At 39.1% G+C, this 19579-nt stretch overlaps 1 protein-coding gene across 1 annotated transcript in view; it reads right to left on the reverse strand.

The window, feature by feature from the left end:
• LOC145500950 (uncharacterized) overlaps positions 1-19579 on the reverse strand; it is a 136469-nt gene that overhangs the window by 19563 nt on the left and 97327 nt on the right. The window contains exons 3-8 of the mRNA XM_081480519.1: positions 8575-8642; positions 6873-8097; positions 6357-6491; positions 4001-4435; positions 3033-3164; positions 1249-1620 (exon numbers count right to left, since the gene is read on the reverse strand). Of these exons, the coding sequence (XP_081336645.1) occupies positions 1249-1620; positions 3033-3164; positions 4001-4435; positions 6357-6491; positions 6873-8097; positions 8575-8592 (2317 nt within the window). The 5' untranslated portion in view covers positions 8593-8642. The remainder of the gene's footprint in view (positions 1-1248; positions 1621-3032; positions 3165-4000; positions 4436-6356; positions 6492-6872; positions 8098-8574; positions 8643-19579) is intronic.

Genomic DNA, 19579 nt, shown 5'->3' on the forward strand with positions numbered 1-19579 from the left:
GTTGACCTCTTTAGTTCTCAATATAAGATGATTGTCTAAAAATTTAACTATAAAACGCTGCGATAACATGGAAAAACTTAAAACCATTTTGGTTTAAAATCAAAGACGACGTTTCGATTTTCGCTTAACGTCATTATCAAGTCAACTGAGTGAATAAAATGGGTACAAATTTAAATATAACAAAGAATTCCTAAGAGACCCGAATGCAAAGAAAACAATGATAAAAAATTCTAAAAAAAGAACGCTAAAAATATATATTTACGATTAGATTATTCGCTCTCGATTTCTATGAGGTGATAGTTGATGAGGCCTCAGGCCGAATCAACTATCACCTCATAGAAATCGAGAGCGAATAATCTAATTGTTTTAGTAGAATTCTAACTGAAATAAGCGCAAATAACGGTTTCTAATTATTTTTATACGCATTATTGAACTTTACGCTTTAACAAAATCGCACACATTGAATTGTCCTTGGTAAATTTGCAGTTGTTGACACGCGCGCACCCGTTTTTTTCAATAATTTCAAGTTTTAAAGTCAAGAAACCGCTAATGTCCTTCTTTTAGTCTTCTCAGGAATTAAATTATCCATTTACATCTTAACTTTCTTCCAAAACTTCGGAAAAACGATAAAAACGTCGCATTTTGTGGACAAGCGACGGCCACTGCACTCTAATGGCTGATAGTATACGAGTAGCTCAGCCAATCAGATTGCAGCATTTCCATTAGTATACTAATAGAATTCTGCTAATATCAAATATAACTCAATTCGTGCCATACTTTTTGCGTGACTCTTTGCGGGCAAATATTTTTAAATATTTTAAGCTTTTTTTTGAATTTCTTTATCATTGTTTTCTTTGCATTCGCGTCCCTTAGGAAGTCTAGTTCATATTTAAATTTGTACTCATTTCATTCACTCAGTTGACTTGATAGAGTCTCGATAATGACGTTAAGCGAACGTCGAAACGTCTTCTTTGATTTTAAACCAAAATGGCTTTGAGTTTTTCCATATTATTGCAGTGTTTCATAGTTAAATTGTTAAGCAAATGTCTTCTTCTACAAAGATGATTGTCGTGAGATAAACTACACCTACACAACATCTTGGGACAAAGCCATACAATCATTGTTAACTTGACATAGCCAGCTTCCTGAATAAAAGACATGTCAAAACCTATTGGTTTAGTTTTGACTGAATAGAAATGTATAAACATACTTATCTCACACCTTAAACAAATCTTATTTTCGACTTACTTGATTTGCTCGACAGAAATTCTTTGCATGCCAGGTAATCTTCTTCCAGAATAGTTGTGGCTAAATTTACAGACTCCACATGAAATCTCCTCTTAATTTCATCTGTCACGAGGTATTTCTCAGCTATTTCATTAAGGCGACCAGAACGATAGTCTTCCCACAGGCGTTCAAGTCCTTCTAGACTATTGCACCTCACTGCTAACCGTAAACTATTCTCGTTTCCTTCTGTTGGCGTCGAGTCATGAATTAGTTTTAGATGCTGAAAGTACTGAGGTAATTCATCAACGGTAACATCACTTGTTTCTTCCTTAAACAGTTGTTGTTGTTGAGTTTCTTCTCCTTTTGTTTCTGTGTTTGTAACGTTGCCCATGTCTTCAAAAATTTCAAAGAGAAATGTTAACAAAGCGATTGGAAAAGACTAAATTTACGATTGACGTTTTTTCCCTTCCGTTTTCAATCAATGCAACGGTTATACCATAAATCCTCGAATTAGAGTCTACCTTCAAAAGAGCGTCCCTCCTATAGGCCAAACTTTAAAATAAGCGCCTCCCTTCGAATAAGCTCCCCTACCCCTGTTTTATGGATGAGTTCTGAGACAACAAAGGATGTACGGTATTGGTCGTGTTAAACCACAAGCAATTGATTAAAACACGATCTTATCTGACCACGATTTCTTCTAAATTTGAAAAAGCGCCCTCGACGCTAATTCGAAGATTTACCGCATCCCTCCTTTATTTATAGACATGCAGTTGCACACAAAAAAGTATGTTTTCGACGGTACCGGAATAGATCCATTGTTTCATTTATTGTCGTTATCATTATCTAAACAATGTTTGTGTGTGGTAATTGTTAATTCTCACCTTTTAGTTGTAGACATCTGGGGCCCGTTTCTCGAAAGTCTCGGAAACTTTTGGGGCCCGGAAAGCCATAGCAAAATCTCGAACCTTACGATTACAGAGCTGTTTTATTCACATATTCTTAATATGAACAGAGGTTCCCTTCATACAAGAAGTTTCAGGCGTATACACTTCTCCGTTTTCAGATACAGATGAACTAAAAATGGCTTTACAGGCCCGAAGAGTTTCCGGGACTTTCGAGAAACGGGCCCCTGGACACGATTTCTGCATTAGGCTTGTTGTCGTATGGATACGTTTGTCATGTATTTTTACAAACATCAGTTAAATTGATATGTTCCACCGACAATAAAGTCTCTCTGTTTGTTATTAAATGAACAATATCCTCCATTTGGCGCGAAAATATGCTCGGATATTTGTCCGCGGACATTATCTGTTCCGAGAAGCGAACAGTTTTCCGAGAGCGAAGCTCAAGGAAAACTGTGAGCTTCGAGGAACAGATAATGTCCAAGGACAAATATCCGAGCATATTTTCAAAGTCAAATGGAGGCTATTGTGTTTATAATCCTTCAAATAGTTTTCGCAACACGCGCAGTTTCGAAAATTGGGGAATATTCTCATATATTCCCCAGTTTCAGCTGGGGAATGTTCGGTCATGTGACGCGTTTAGACCAATAATTATTGATGGATTATAATAAGGAATACTCCTGCAACACCATTTACTCGAAAACGGGATTAGCGTTTCCATACTAAACTAATGGATTAGTTTAACAAGGAGGCACACCTCAAAATTTAAAAAAAATATCTGTAGCTTTCTTCTCGATTGCATGCTTCAAATTTGTCCTGGACCTCAGGGCACATAAAAAGTATTTAATCAGTGGCTTATGTTCTGTTGATATTCGTGACCACTTCAAAAAGATTGTAACTTACAATTTACTGCAAAGTGCAACGTCATTGGTTCCGCTTCTTCAGCTGTTTGAGTCTGAGTTTCATCAGTAGCTTGGTCAGCATAGTCTTGGGGCAGTGATTCATCTTCCTTCAATGACGAGTCCTGGTTCGCCTCTAAGAATTCGTTGTAAAACGTAATTGCATTAGTATTTTATGTTTCTTATTTTATATGCAGGCATATAAATATCTAAGAAAGAATATTACAACAATTAGCTCCTTGACAATATTGGTGATAGTAAAAAAATATGGAAGGGAGTTAAACAGATATTTAAGTTTAAACCACAAACCAGCATGTTAAAGGCAAATTCTTTTAATGCATATTTTTCTAGCATTAGCAATGACTTAAAGCTTGCATTAATACAAGTCATCATGGGAAAGCCATCTGAAGTAACAAATTTCAGTTTTCAAAATTAAATTTTTTTCGGAAAACAATTTTTGATCGAACAACTTAGATCTTTATCGGTTTGTGATGGAAGGAAAAAAATATAATAGAATTCAATTATTTTAAGTATGCAAGAGACAGGAATTGACTTTCATTTTAGGACTACTCCGTTTTGACCCAATATTTTCAAGACCAACAATAAATTGAGAGTAATAGATTGTTTTTAAAGTTTGATCTGCCATTTCCCAGAGAGGCATCAGAGCGGAGAATTTAATAAATTAACGACGAAAAAATAAATTGATAAAATAAATCAATATATTTGAATTCTGTAAACAAAGCATGAAAGTGACTTGTCCATGGTCACTTAACTGCAGTAATCCAGTTCAGAAGGGATGGCAATATATGGGATCCCTATATGTTTCGAATATCGAATTTAAGTGAATGTAACCAACGAGGAAAACGCCAACGGAAGATCATACTAAATACATTGTACGCTATAGATTGTGGAATGTTTAATATCAAACCCCTTAAGCAGACCAGCACATAAAGCTGCAGATTGCTGACTCACCTGATATGTCCATTAGGAACAACCTGCAAGCCAGGTAATCTTTTTCCAAAATAGTTGTTTCTAGCTTAACGGATTCCACATCAAATCGTTTCTTTATATCATCTGTCAAAAGGCGTTCCTCGGCTTGTGCATTCAAGTGACCAGAACAGTAGTCTCCCCACAGACGTTCGAGAATATCCAGAGTCCTGCATTCCACTGTTATCAGCAAACTTCCCTCGATTGCCTCTCTTACTATTAAGTCGAGAGCTCCTTTTAAATAGTAATCAAGGCAAAGAGGGTAGTTCTCAACCGGGACTTGAGATGCATGTGTCTCAAGAAAGCATTTTGTCATCTCCTTCATTATAAGCCGCTTGGCTTCCTCTTGTTGCACAGGATCCCTGCTTTGTGCATTTCGAAATTGAACACTGTTCATTTTGACTACAATGGGCAGGGTATCTTAAAAAAGTCATAAACATTACAGTAAGATTGAACATTTAAGTCATAAATGAATATAAATGACTTACGATTATAACTTTTAACATATTTTGATGAGATTTCGTTAATTACATGTGTAGCATCAAGGCATTCTGAAAACCTTATAATATAGATGCTATTGACAATATTGCTGTCAACGACTTGAGTTTCTGTTCTCAAACATTGCGAGTGAAAAAAACAGTCATAATGAGGAAGCTATTTACATCTCGAGTAACAAATTATAGTTTTGAAAATTAAAAAATACAATTCATCACTACAACTTGCAGATAACAAAACAATTCATCTCTAGAATTTTAGTAGTCAACTTGGCTAGTAAAAACAAGAACTGAATTGGGGTAAAGATGAAAATTGGTTAAAATGTTACACATTTGTTTCGCAAAACGATTTGTAAAAACATTAAAACAAGGTTTGATCGAACATATTTAATCTTCATCGGTTTGCAATGGAACGAAAAAATACAGTAGAATTCAACTATTTTAAGTATGCATAAGGACAGTAAATTAATAAACAAATGCTGGAATGTTTACCTGGCCATTTCCTGCTTCGGATTGTCTCCCTGCGCACGCAGCATATTTGCATAATGTTGGACCGTTACATTATTCGTTCCATCACAAAACGATAAATACCAAAAGGTTATAACGCTGACAACTTCTCCAATACAAATCAATGCAGAAATATTCCGGTACCTTGTAATTCATGTGGACGGAGTTTGACGCAAAATGGCTGGATAATTATCAAAGCAAGTTAGAAAACGCAATTTTGAAGTTTTTGAGCAGGTCTTCGAGCATTTTATGTTGTATACAAAAACAGCAAATAATTTTGATTTTTTTTGCACAATCTGCAATCGGCTCGGCACTCTTTTTTGTCAAAGAGCATTGAATTATAAATTTCTCAAGAACATGTTACGACTGAATGAAGATGACCTTAATATTTCCGAATTTCCACTCTGATTTTGCTAAAGCTTTGCTACCATATTGAGTGAATGAATGTGGTCACATCAAAGCCATTGACTAAAGCTGGGACAGACATACGTGTATGCATTGAAGCATTCTTTAAAAGTTTGAACACATTTATTTAACTTTCGACGACGATTTCCTGGACGAAAATATGAAACGAGAACGACAACCAGACACAACCGTTTTCTGTTAGCATTTCACAGATCATTAAAGAAGGGCTGTCATAAACTACAGGTACATTTGTTCGACTTGTACGGTACTTTTAGATCTGACGTCATGCAAAATTCTAACAGAAGTTACTACATGAAGATATGATTGATCATCGCAGTTTTACAATCGGCTACACTCGGTTAATTGGAACATGTAACTGCAAGCGGCATTGGCGCGATGGAAAAGTTGACTGCACTTACTAACTACTGTTAAGTCTGATATCATTTAAGTAAAGAGTAACCAAAACAAACTATATAGTTAACGCGTTGATGTGACTACAGTCAGAAATGGATTCCAGACTTTGGACACAAATATATCAACAAGAAGATTTCACTAGGTGTCGTTCTGTTAAAAGAGTGGGGTTCACTTTTGCTTAAATAGCACTAAAAACTAGATATTTTCCCCAGCGGAATCAAATTCTTTCATTTTACTATTGAGTTTTATTGCCACAGTGTAAGAGCCGATGTTTACGCAAACGAGCCCACCCGAAACATCGGAGATCGTTAATAATAATAACTGTTCACAAATACTGGTGGAAGCTTGTTGATTTTTCTGGCATGTACATTCTACAAAATTTTCGAGGTGGTATCGAGTTTCTTGTAAATCGAGTTGACAATACCATTAATTATAAATGAGGCTTTAGAGGTTCGAATTTTTCCTGGAGATTTCACAAGTTGTAGAATTTTCTACACATCTGATTCCTACAGTTATTATACCTGTTGACAGAACAGACGTTTCCACAAACGTATGCTTAGAAGGTACGATACTTGGAAGACGCTCACTCATGACTTCCGTTTGTTGAACCAGTTCTGTTCTTCTTGAAGAGCTTGGATTAGCTGCAGGAGAATCTACTAAAAGAAAACATGACAGTTTTCTTCGGCTATACAGTGATAGCACTTATACAAACTTCTATGAATAATCTAGTCTAGTCTAATCTAATCTAATCTAATCGAATGGAATGGAATAGAATATCGCAAAAGTTCTTCCAGGTTTTCCTTTTTTTGAAATAAAAATGCTGAGCATCAACTGCGACTACTGAACGCTGTTTTCTAATTTGCTTTTATATCTAAGGATTGAAAGCTAGCATATACAGCTCTGCTTTCAGAGAATTCCATGCCTCCAACGAGATGGGTTTAACTATTACGAAAATGATTTCTGCTGTAAGTAAATATACCATAATCACTGACAGCCTGTCCGTAACAAATCAAGGGTAATACTGAAAATCTTTATACCTTCTGTTATGCGGGCCATGTTACTAATGAGAGATTTAGTCTGGGCTTCCCAATTGTACTTCTTCTCGTATAAGGCACGCAATATTTTGGACTCTTCAAGACGGTTGACCCGCTTTTTCTTCCGGACATCCTTGATAGCTTTGGCCCACGTATCGGAATCCTCTGAATCGATCACAACGTATGAACCGAAAGGTACTTCACATAGTGCAACTCCAAACCCGGAGTTTCCACTTACAAGGATGGGCAGACCAGCTGATAAAGCTTCAAGACCTGTCAAACCAAAGCCCTCCGTTCTCGAAGGCATGATTGCAAGATCCACTTCGCAAAGTAAGTTTTTCAAACTCTCCCGGCTTTGTAAAAAGCTTCTGACAGTTAGGCGTTGAGCAGGGATGCCACACTTGAGCAAACGAGTTTTAACCTCGTCTTGCTTTCCATCTGGTGCACCAACAAAAGTAAGATGTGTGTCATCTAAGGTGGCAACAGCTTTGGCTGCAATGTCAAATCCTTTCAATTCGAAATCTTCGTCATCGCCACGCCCAAAAACCAGAACTCGGAATTTTTTCCTTTCATCAACGACTTGGTGGACTTCAGCAAACTCAGCCAAAATTCCGGGAGTAAATTCAACGACCATTTGATCTTTCTTGCAGCCACGAAGGTAAGCGCGAAAATTCTCACTTAATTTGGGTCCAACGGTAACAGCTAAGTCAGCCATTTTACAAAGTGTGACTTCCATTTCATGCTTTTTTTCATTCACTGACACTGGATTCGAATATGTCTTATACATCCCGAGTTCCTCAGGGGCAGTATGGATGACCTGAACCCATTTACATTGGTGTGACTTTCGTATAACTTGTGCTTGAGGACCGAGCTTGACACCATGACCAACAACTATGTCAATTTGTAAATCACTTGGTGGAAAGTTCATCCATATCAACTCATCCATACCAAGCAGCATTTCTGCCTGAACAAGATTAATCTTGTGACGGAGAGCTGCTTTCTTGTCATCATCATTGCATCGTGGGACAAAGAAGGTGACCTCTACCTCAGGACTTTTTGCAACGTTTATTGCCAACTCTCTGTTTAAAGTGGAAAGTCCTCCTTTACTTGATCTCCATTCTGATGCCAGGAAAGTAACTTTTAATCTTCCTGATGATGAGTGTACTCCAATATTTTCTTGAGATTCGCCTTCATTGGATTCCTGGGAAGAGCTCGATGATTCCGAAACCTGAAATAAATCATGCAAAATTGTGGACAAGGTAACTGGAATTATAAGTGAAACGATTTTGGTGGGTTCCCGGCCACAAAGTTTGTCCCATGTAGGAGAGAAGAGAAATTCAGTTTTAAGAAAACGAAGGAAGCGAAAAATGCCTGCTGCCGCTATCTTACAAAACTTCTTTGCGAGGTTTCCTTCAATTTGATGAAAAATAAGTAAATGATGAAATAAATTGTGTACCCGTTGATAAAAACGCGGGCTGCATACAAGTCACGTGGCCCATCAGGCCGGCGCTTACCCCCGGTTTCTGCAGCATGAAGCGACTAAAAATATCTCTACTCTCCCCTGCTGGTCCATCGCAGGGCTACCTCCAGCATTAAATTCGCCAGTACCCATTTTTACACCTGGGTGGAGAGACCCGGTGATACAGTTTCTTTAAACACGAGCTACCGAGTTAGCAAATGATTTAAGACATAAAGAGTTAAATACCTTTCCCTGTGAAGACATCACCGGAAGCGTTTGGTGCCCAAGGAATGTCCTTACTGGTTACACAGTCACTAAAACGATAAATGGGAATTCATGGCTTCATTAGCTCTTTTTCTTCCAGGTGTGGGATGAAGTATAATACAGCACAATAGAGTTTGTTTTCGTGTGCCATTGTCAAAGAGAGCAACTGAAGATTTATATCATCAGTAAACAGGTAATGAGACATGTTGACCTTTCTACAGCTGGAGGGTAATCAGTTAATCTCGGGACACTGATGTTTCACAGAGGGCTTCTATTACAATGCAGCGAACTCAACCGGGGCCACCCAACGTTTTTCTGCCAATCACAAGACGATTTCAGAACAAAAGAATCGGAATTCGTTCATTTCGTGATAACAATGGGGTGACAGGCTTACACAACTCCTATCCACGTGTAATAGCCGCTTTGAGAGTTTTGCTCGAACTAGTATATCTTTAAGTATATCTTTAAGGATCTGCCCCTATTGTATGGTACGATACATTTTGTATTATTACGCCGGGCCCGGCTGTTTGATTAGCTATTGCCAGTTATGCTGCTTCTTATCACGGGTGTCATATTTATCTTTTTCCGGCTTCGCCAGAGATAGCTGTAGCTCCCGGGGAGGACACTGCCATATATGGGCTATATAGGTATGTGCCGCTGTGAAGGGTATGGAGCCTTTAATCATTCGTTTATATCGATCATTCATTCGTTTATATCGATTGCTTTCGAACTCACGAGATCACGTAGGTTTGTGAAGGAAAAACCACGAAGACTTTCCCTGAATCGAATCGCTAAGCAAGAACCATAAGTGTTTTCCTTACAACGAAAAAATCGTTATACCTTCTACCTCTCGAAAATAACTAACTTGACACACTGCAAAACTGCTGTAAAACGGCCTTAGACGGCTGATGTTCGAAACCCGGGGGGGCACTCCTATATGAAAAGGTCGGGGATGCTCGTCGTCTCGGGTACAAATCAAGGATTCTGGTCTGATTTAGGGTGTTGATACGACGTCACCATTTTTAGCTGTCAAAGTATCTTTTAGGGTGCATTCGAGGAAATAATGATAAAAGAAACGCTCTCATTTAATTACTGCTTTCAGGCTTGATTTCCGCTGATCTCTCGAGTACGCGAGTCGGGTCTACAAGTGCGCGCGGGATCCTTTCTTGAACAGTGGCTAGTGATCGAACCTACCCCGTTTTAAGTGGTATCTTTTAGGGGTCTAATGAAGCTCAAGGAGCGTCCATATTAGTCTCCCTTAGGAGTTAAATTCAAATCTTCCGACGAGCATCCCTTGCCTTTTCATACGGGAGTCCCCCCCGGATTTCCAAATGTCTAACGCGAAGTGAAGGAGTAAAGGAGTGATGGAGTGAAATCGTGCCACCTCTGCAACTTGGAAAATAATAAGTATTTTCAAATTTAAAAAGGAAAACAACTTGTTAACTTTGATTATCAAAATGTAAATTCTCTTTGCTCGCGTCATGATTACGTCACTGACAGCTCGTGCTAGTTCTGTGCTTCTATCGAGTTTTAGTAGAATTCTACTAGTATACTAATGCAAATGCTGCAATCTGACTGGCTGAGCTACTCGTATACTATCAGCCGTTAGAGTGCAGTGGCTGGCACTCGTCCATGAAATGCGACGTTTTTATAATTTTTCTGAAGTTTTGAAAGAAAGTTTAGATGTAAATGGATAATTCAATTTCTGAGAAGGCTAAAAGAAAGACATTAACGGTTTCTTGACTATAAAAGCTTTAAATTATTGAAAAAACGGGTGCACGCGCGTAAACCTTCGGCCTCATCAACTATCACCTTGTAGAAATCGAGAGCGAATAATCTAATTGTTAATTAGTATAAACCTACTAACGTTCTATTACGAATGCCGTTCTCTAATTGGCTACGCTACACACTATCTATTCTGTGATAGGTAGTGAGTAGCGTAGCAGTGTGCCCTTGCTAAAAAAGTAATGGCCGCTCATTGGCATTTTCGAAGTGTCTGTAAAGAGGATTTCGATAAAGTTTTGAAAAACTAGTGGATTTATACTAAAACAATTAGATTATTCGCTCTCGATTTCTATGCGTGATAGTAGGGACCTTAAGCACCGACGACGAATGGAACGATGACGACGAGTAAAACTGTTGTAGGACTGGGTCGAGGACGTCGTTCACGGCGTGAAAACCAAGTGCGAGTACATGTAAGCAGAACTGAGTTGTTGTAAACATCGACCTAAAACTATCGAAAAATTTTGTCATGTCTTCCTTTCACAAGACCTGTTTCTCTTGAGCAACGAAAACGGTACTATAGATGACAACAAATTTTCAGTCCTACATGAGGAATTGATGTCAAAAAATCCCGATTTCTCATACGAAGAACATAGCAGGTTTTCATTCGACGAGATGAATGATGCCGAATTTTCGGCCCGATATAGTCTAAAACGACCTTCACGGTATGAAATTCTATCCTAAAAACATAAGCGAAAGCCTCCATGTGGATAGGAACCTGAAGAAAATGAATTACAGAGTCATTTTTTCAATTTCTGAATTCATTTAGTTTTCTACTTTCGCTGACAAGCAAATTCAACAACGAACAAATCGACAAACCCAAAATAATGTTGATACCAACGATTTCTACACCAAACTCGCCGTAAAATCTAGTTAATACAAAGCTAAGAGGTTAACTAAATAACCAACTTTCATTTCAATAGTTTGATACACATTTTCTGCCTGAAACACTGCGTAAATAAATTAATACTTACTCACGTTCGCTCAGAACGGCAAACCTGACGTTTTGACGTCCTAAACTTCACGTGGACGACGAGTCTAGCATGCGTAGTAGCGCTGTAAGGGGAAATTTTACTTCCGGTCGTCGTCCTCTGGGCTCGTCGTCGTCGGTGATTAAGGTCCCTAGTTTTGCGCCCTCGTCAACTATCACACGATAGAAATCGGGAGCGAATAATCTAATTGCTTAATAGAAACACCATTTTTACCCAATCAGAGTGCTTATTTTCTTAGGGCTGTTTTCTAAATCACTTTTAACTTGGAAAATATTATTCTCCAAGTTGTAGTGGTGAAGCGATATCACTCCATCACTCCTACACTCCTTCACTCCCATATGAAACTCAGGGATGCTCGTCGGAAAATTTGAATTGAACTCCTAAAGGAGACTAATATGGGAGTTACTTGAGCTTCATTAGACCCCTAAAAGATACCCCTTAAAACGGAATAGGCTCGATTACTAGACACTGGTCAATAAAGGATCCCGCGCGCACTTGTAGACCCAAAGGAGATCAGCGGAAATCAAGCCTTAAAAATAGACATTAAAGGAGAGCGTTTTTTTAAATTATTATTTCTTCGAGTACACCCTAAAGGATACTTTGACAGCGAAAAATGGTGACGTTTCGTCGTCAACACCCTAAGTGAGACCAGAATCCTTGATTTGTACCCGAGACGAGCATCCCCGACCTTTTCATAGAGGAGTTTCGAACATCCGCCGTCTAAGGCCGTTTTACAGTCGCCTGCACCGTGTCAAAGAAGTTTTTTTTAATTTCTGACGCAAATGCTCCGTATGTTATTGCAGAAATGCTCTACACTGAATAAATTTTCGCATGTAAGTCTTTCTAAATAAAAGCTACCTGAAATTATATAAATAGCTCATTTCCCGAAAGTGCCCGGGGTCCCCACTCATACAGGTTTAACCATACTTGATTGCTGAAAACTGAGAAGACATTAAAAGTCACAAAATTGACGAGCTGTATGAATTTTCAAATGATTCAAACCGTGATTAATGTTTTAGACGATCCCAGAGTCAAGAAAATTGAGGAGAATTTGAGCGACGTGTTCCGCTGTTTATTTATACGTTATTGTAAATACTGAAATACACATAAATACGGTCATGGCGAAATGAGGAACAAAAAGTTGGTAAATAAATGAAACAACATTACACAAGGCTGGGAGCTCTGTAGTCTTTAATATCGCCTTGGAAAGGGAAGAAAAAGAAAGAAGTTATTACAACACGGAGTATTCGTATTTGGTCACCCATCCTAGTACGAACCCCGCCGAACAAACAAGGCTCAACTTTGTTGAGCGGGCGAGACGTGGTGCTGTCCTTGTGGTATAGTGATTCAGTCTACGCTGAACGCATGTTATCAAAACATTCCCACTGTCGAATCACCATTTCTACAGCCTATTCCTAATCAAAGCTCATAGCCCCTTTCAAATAATATAGTACTGATATAAAACATATCCCTACGTTTACTTTATTTGCTTAATTTTAGCTAGTCTAGGGAGACGAGACAGATGCCGACAAGAACGCTTGAAACTGTGTTAAAATTAAAACGACAATTAAATAAATATTCTCACAGTTACCTAACTGATATCATGACTTCTTGCACTTAAGGATTAACAAGGTTAGTAGCTACAAATAATGTAACTAAAATACCAAGGACATCATTAAAAGCGTTGTTTCAAACCAAACTTTATACTTATGTAGCTTGTTGAATAATTAACACTGGTGCACCCACGCAAACGACAGCTAAGTCAGCGTAGGACAGTGCACACAATGCAAATTGTCGATATACAGGCTAACTCCTTGTTCTGTCTGCTTGTGAACAAAGTGATCTATCATCGACACCTCACGAAAAACTCCTTCTTACTGGAATGCTCATAGCATCGAGAGTTGCATCATAGCGTTGAGCCTGTAAAGATTTAGCTCTCACTAAATTGTCGGTGAGTTCCTCTTCTACCGACATTCGTATGGTGTTTGGGAGGTTTTTCGTCGAACTAGCGTTAAGGCTCTACAGTCAATTTTAAGAAAAACAACTAAATCATCGATAAACCTGTATTTTGACGAGTTTTGCAGGAAGAGACTCGGTAACTCACAAGTTAAAAGGGAACTGAAGTAAACTTATCAGCATGCTGGGAAGTCGTTGCTTGAATCCCACAAACGGGAGTAAGATAACCGGTAAATAAGAAGACGAACACCCGCGGATTACGTACATCAGACGTCATGACATCGTGATTCCTTTAAAACAGTGCTATTTTACTTCTCGTAGTGCAAGAGATTGCATCAGCCTATGTTATAGAATCGGTAAAGCCGAATCTTAACACGATATGCGAAATCCTGTGTCAGCCAACGGTGCTTAGTAAACATTTTCTTCATCCTATAAATTTGACAAGGTCGGAGTTTTTCAGTGATGAAAACATAATTTTTCAAACTACATTTACTGGTTTTCGATCTTCGTTCATGCCGTTGGCTTCAAAGAATTAACGATTCTCGCTGGGATCATTCGAAAATAGTGAAACTGTTTCTAGAATACGGTCGTCGACTTGCATTACAAAATACGCATGAACTAACTAGGTAAAGCAAACCTGGAATCATGCCACTTCACTCTAAGATATGTCACTCAGTCTTCTTGAATAATGCGTATCCAGAATAGGAGAAGCTAGACTCGATCAAGTGTAGTGCATTCCTTAGTGTGAGCAAACGCCGTTGAAAAATGCACCCTGCATCGGGACTATCTAGAGTTTTACCTCTCACTTTCAATTTCCTGCTACTGATATGCTAATTCTGCAGGTGACTGACGCAAATTTGCATAAGTAACATTGGAGTACAATTCGTATAGGTAAGCAAATGATTTCGAGTGTAATTTGGAATAAATAAGTACAAGTAGTCTTTGAAAAATTTGCGAGTGCTTTTTTATTCCAAACTGCACATGAAAATTCATTTGATTACTTGTTAATAATATACATGCAAAAATTTGAGTCTGATTCTTCTTTGATCGTGTTTATTTCTTGTCACGGCTCACTGGTCCCACCAACATTAACATTATTGGTCGAAAAATGACAGCCTTGATTGACATGCCAAAACTTGTAAAAAAAAAACATGCAGACCAAAAATGTCGTTCAATCGACAAAGATCAAATTGTGGAGGTATCAATCATTCTAAAAGCGATTTCGGGAAAAAGGAGCACTGAAAAAGCGTCAAAACTGGTTCCCTTGATAATTTTTGCAGTCGATTCATGTTCAACAATTGAAGTTTTTCGAAAACTGAACTGATCAGTTAGAAATATTGTCCTCGCCATGGCGTGCAGCTGACTGTGGCTTTTCAGATGCTGCTGTGCTTCCGATGTTGAAAGTGACTTGACACTGGTGGAAATGGTTCATGTTCATAAAAGACTGACGCTGATCATTCTGGCCAGAGATGTAACTTGGCATCTGAACGGCAAAACTTGCTTGGTTGAAGTTGTTGCCGTTGCCGCTAGCGTCGAGCGAGGACGGGTTGAAAGTATTGCTGGCGCTGTTCGTGCTACCATGAACCGAAGTGGAGCTGTTTCCTCGAGCTAACTGGCTATTGATGTGTGTGCCGTGGCTGATGGTGTGGGAAAGCTGTCGCTGCTCATTTTCATCTCCTTCGTCATAGTCATCCAGTGACTTCTCGTTTCGGTGGCCCGTTACTTTTGCGATTGAACTTCGCACTAGGTCTGCTGTTTTCAGCTTCTTTACTACTGTTTTCCTGGTACTGTGGTTGGAAAGGTTTTCCGTGAATCCTCCGGGGTCGTTTTTTTTTTTTATTAAAGCCTTCATCATGTCGTTGAGCTTGTTCATTCCCATCGGCTGTCGCTTGTACCAAACTTGCGAGGATGCCGTGATTTGACATACAAGACAGATAAAGTGGACCGGTTGGACGTATTTCAGGAGGACGACGCGACAGAAACTCCTTGAAGATTGTAACTGGACATGTAGCACTTCCAGTGGCAAACATTTTGCAAGGAAGCTTCTGGGCTTTGCGGATAGTCCGCACTGGCGTGATTTGGTCGGGTTATCAATTAATATATTCGACGCACTTCGTGTTGTTTTTCATCCAGTCTAAAGGAGAAATCTTCGACCGTCATGCTGTGGTGTTTCTAGCGACCTCGAAGGCCAAAATACTGGGTCAGGAGCCACTAAACTGTTTGGACGAGAACTTGCGGACTTCCCTTCCCAGCTTCTTGTTTTTCCCACAACTCATTTTCCTCGGTTGCTTACAGACTTCTTACCTTGTTCGGCCGCTTGCCTCTGCCTTGTTGTCGCAGTAGCCTGGCTTTCTCTTAAGAACTTGCTTTGAACTTTTAAACTCTCTGTCACGAATGACGGAATATTTGTACTCTTTCTCTGTGAGTTATCGGTCGATAGCAGTAACCATCACAAGAAGGCTATCAGGTTCGTAAAACTGCTCGAGAATTTCTTTCAGGGCCTCCGGTTCTTTTTTTTCCAATGTCTTCGTTATAGCCCTTTTGAGCAGCCCAAGACTTCCAGACTTTTACCCAGTTATTTGCGCTTTGTAAGGTGTTTTTGTTCATAGCATTCTCCTTCAAACTCTGTATTAAAATATCGTCACTTTTCCCTGAGCTGCCCGCCATTTTGTTTTGTTGAGCTTTCACGACTTTCCTGTCAATCAATTTAATTTCAACTTTTTGCACTCAATTTTACCTTTTTGAACTCAATTTCAACTTTCTGCACTGTTTGGGATTAATTGACTTGCTCTCAGCCAATCAGCATGGTGAAATTTTTGCATGTATATTATTAAGGGAGTAATCGCGCGAGTAATTTCAAAATCGGACGAGCACGAAGCGCGAGGCCGATTTGAATTACGAGCACGATTATTCCCTGCATTCTACGACACGAGGTCCAATTACTAATTAATCGTATCTCTAACAAATTTCGGAATTAAAAATGTCTGTTGAGAACTTCTTTTGAGTGAAAACGTCTGTAACGCTTTTCATAACTTTTGAAAACTGTGGGAAACATTGCACAGGAAGTCATTACAGCGCGGGTAATTGACGTGCGAATCACGTGGGTATCCAATTACAGCTACATACCCAATAGATGGTTTTCACGTAACAAAACAGACACAAATGAAGCGACAGATCCTGAGTGACTTCGATCAGTTCGCAAGAAGAATGCGCCTTATGTACATATTTCACGGGAAAGACAGCGAACCACATTCTTTCCATGTAAAATGTACATGGGAACCACCAATACAACGAGCACTTGCCCTTGAGAGCTACCTAGAAGAGGTTAGGAGCGAAATCGCAGACTTAAAACTCACAAAGTCTAGAAATAATCTGCTACCCAACGGAGCGCGAAACCCTCAAAGCCTTAAAGCGTGACAACGAAATGAATATCAAAAAGCAGATAAAGGAACAACCATTGTAGTGTTATATCACAAGACAAAAAACAAGGAGGCCAAATACAATTAGACAACATAAACCACCACAGGCATCTTGAAACACCCATGGTAGGTGAGACCAAACACACTTCAACAACTCATCAACGATCTCTACCATGGAAACCACATAGACGAAATCACCAAAACGTGGCTTTGCCAAACACCAAACCCGCCTCATATTCCAGAATTCTACACCCTGACTAAAATACACAAACCGACCCCAGTCGGTTGACCAATTATATAAGGGTGTGACGGCCCAACAGAGAAATTGCCATCATTTGTTGACAAACTACTTCAGCATATTGCAAAACAGCAGAAGTCTCACCTCAAAGATTCAACAGACTTCATCTATTTCATTGAAAAAACGAAAGTCCTGACGCACGTTAAACTTGTTTCAATGGATGTAACGAGCCTATATACGAACATACCACAAGAGGAGAGAATCCAAACAGTATGCAGGGCGAAACATTCTACGTAAACAAACCTCCAATCCCAACACCACTACTGGAACAAACGCTAAGGCTAATTCTCCAGGAAAACTCATTTCAGTTTAAAGAGAAAAACTACCTCCAAATGTATGGCACAGCCATTGGCACAAAGATGACAGTAGCATTTGCTAACATCTTCATGAGTAAGGTAGAAACAGAAATTCTTAGCCAAAGTGCAGACCGCTCGTTTGGAAACGATCACGACATATTTTCACTCTGGACCATAAACAGAGTAGAAATATTACAGTTCATTGAACAGGCGAACAGCCACCATCCGACAATAAAATTCACGGCTGAAATATCTGAAACAGAAACGACATTTCTAGATGCAACAATTTCTAAAGGCGAAAGATTCCTAAAAGACTCAGTTCTTGATGTGCGTACCCACTTCAAGCCTACTGAGGCGTTTCAATACACACATTTCTCTTCATCCCACCCTCCGGGAGTGAAAAAAGGTTTCATCAAAGGAGAGACTCTAAGACTTCTCAGAACAAACTCTTGTAAGAAATATTTGAAGAGAAATCAAAGTCTTCAAATCACACCTTCTTGAGAGAGGTTACCCGGAGAAGCTAATTCAAGCGACTCTCTTAGAAGTGAAATTTGAAGATAGGAAATTAGCCCTCCAACAAAAACAAAAAGAAAACAAACGAATCTTGCCTTTTTTTCACAACATATCAATTACCAGTGCCAAACCTAAAACAAATTCTCATTAAAAAATGACATTTAATAGAACAGAGATCCGCCCCTTATTTCATACAAAAGAGGGCGTTCGCTCAAAGATATACTCGTGAGATCCAAAGTATGAAAAAGGCTAAAACACGCGCTTGGGGGTCGTGCAGAGGCCTATCATATCCCATTTTACACTCCGTGATCGCCATCTTTGAAGCACGAGGTGCGCAGCAGAAATGCACAGTAGTCTTTTAAGTGCCAATAGATGTTATAAGTGTCGATCGACAGTTATAAGTGGCGATCGACAGTTATCCTTTTCGACAGTTATGTGTCGATGGCCAGTTAAGTGTCGAAACAAAAAATAAAGAGATACTTTCGATGACCCTTCCAAGCCACCGTAATAAGGGGATCTAAATTTATATCTGTTTACAACATTTCAGCTCAAAAGCGTGCTTAGTTTGGAAACCAGCGCAGTTTAAAGTTCAGAGTTATGACGGTGCGTGACATACCGCTCCGATCGCATTTGTGGAAAAATATACACTTATGTAGTGATGTTTAGAATTTTAAGGAGTTGAAGTGTTAGGAAAGGTGCTTGTGTAAATTTTTGTTGGTTCAGTTCATATAATCAGTGGTCTAGATGGCCAAAGTAAGTTCCAGATGTTTACACTATTTTTCGGCCGCCATGTTGGTGGAGCACAGAGCTCCACCGACATGGCGGCTCCATACCGGGCTCTGTAAATTTGCGCAAAACATTTCGACAAATATCTCAAGTTTGGGAAAACGCAGAGACCTCAAACTTAGAGAAGTGTCTTCTTTGCCTATCTCCTATAACATTTCAATTTCTTGACTTAATCCACTGAGTAGTTTTTTATCTTGTTCCATTGTTGTCTGCGGTGGGGTTGGGAACTGCTCTCGACGCGCTCGTTTGCTGAAGCGTGATTAAGAAGTTTGATAAACAATTCACATTCACTGTACTGGCGTAAATATGGCCACTTGCGTGACGTTTATTTGTCAAATAAGCTTATGAAAAATTACAAGTATTTGATGGTATCTTCACTAAAGGTGGGGCACGAAAAAATCACAACATGGTAAATCGAATTAGAAGAGATATGGCTGGAGTTGGGGAGGCGGAGGGAAACTTTAAAGTTAAGATAAAGGTAGAGTTGCTGCTGAATGGTAAAGAAGCCGAAAATAGCAGTGCAGGCAAACAAAGTAGTAACCTAAAGCCCGCCTACTTGTCTCTGATTGGTGACTCCTAAGCGATATGTCATTCCCTGCTCCACCTTGAAAACTGAGACACGAATTACAATAAGGCGAGAAAATGGCTCGATATAAAATTACATTATATGTGTTGCATATAATGTTTGTTTTAATTAAATATTTTGTTGCGTGACAGTGAAAACCATCTATTACAAAAAGTGCAGGTTGGATACCTGTAATTGGACACCCACGTGATCGCCGCCGATTACGTAATATTTAGGCGCGTGGAGAACCAATCAGGATCGACATTTTGTTATAGATACGATTAAAAACATAACAGCTGAAGGGACTGGATTTGGGATTTGTAAGTTTTAAGGCAATAAAAGAATAATGATTAATATTGTAATGTCTTTTATAGCCTAAA

This window comes from Orbicella franksi, chromosome 10 (assembly GCF_964199315.1).
Source record: "Orbicella franksi chromosome 10, jaOrbFran1.1, whole genome shotgun sequence".
In the NCBI taxonomy this organism is placed as follows: domain Eukaryota; kingdom Metazoa; phylum Cnidaria; class Anthozoa; order Scleractinia; family Merulinidae; genus Orbicella; species Orbicella franksi.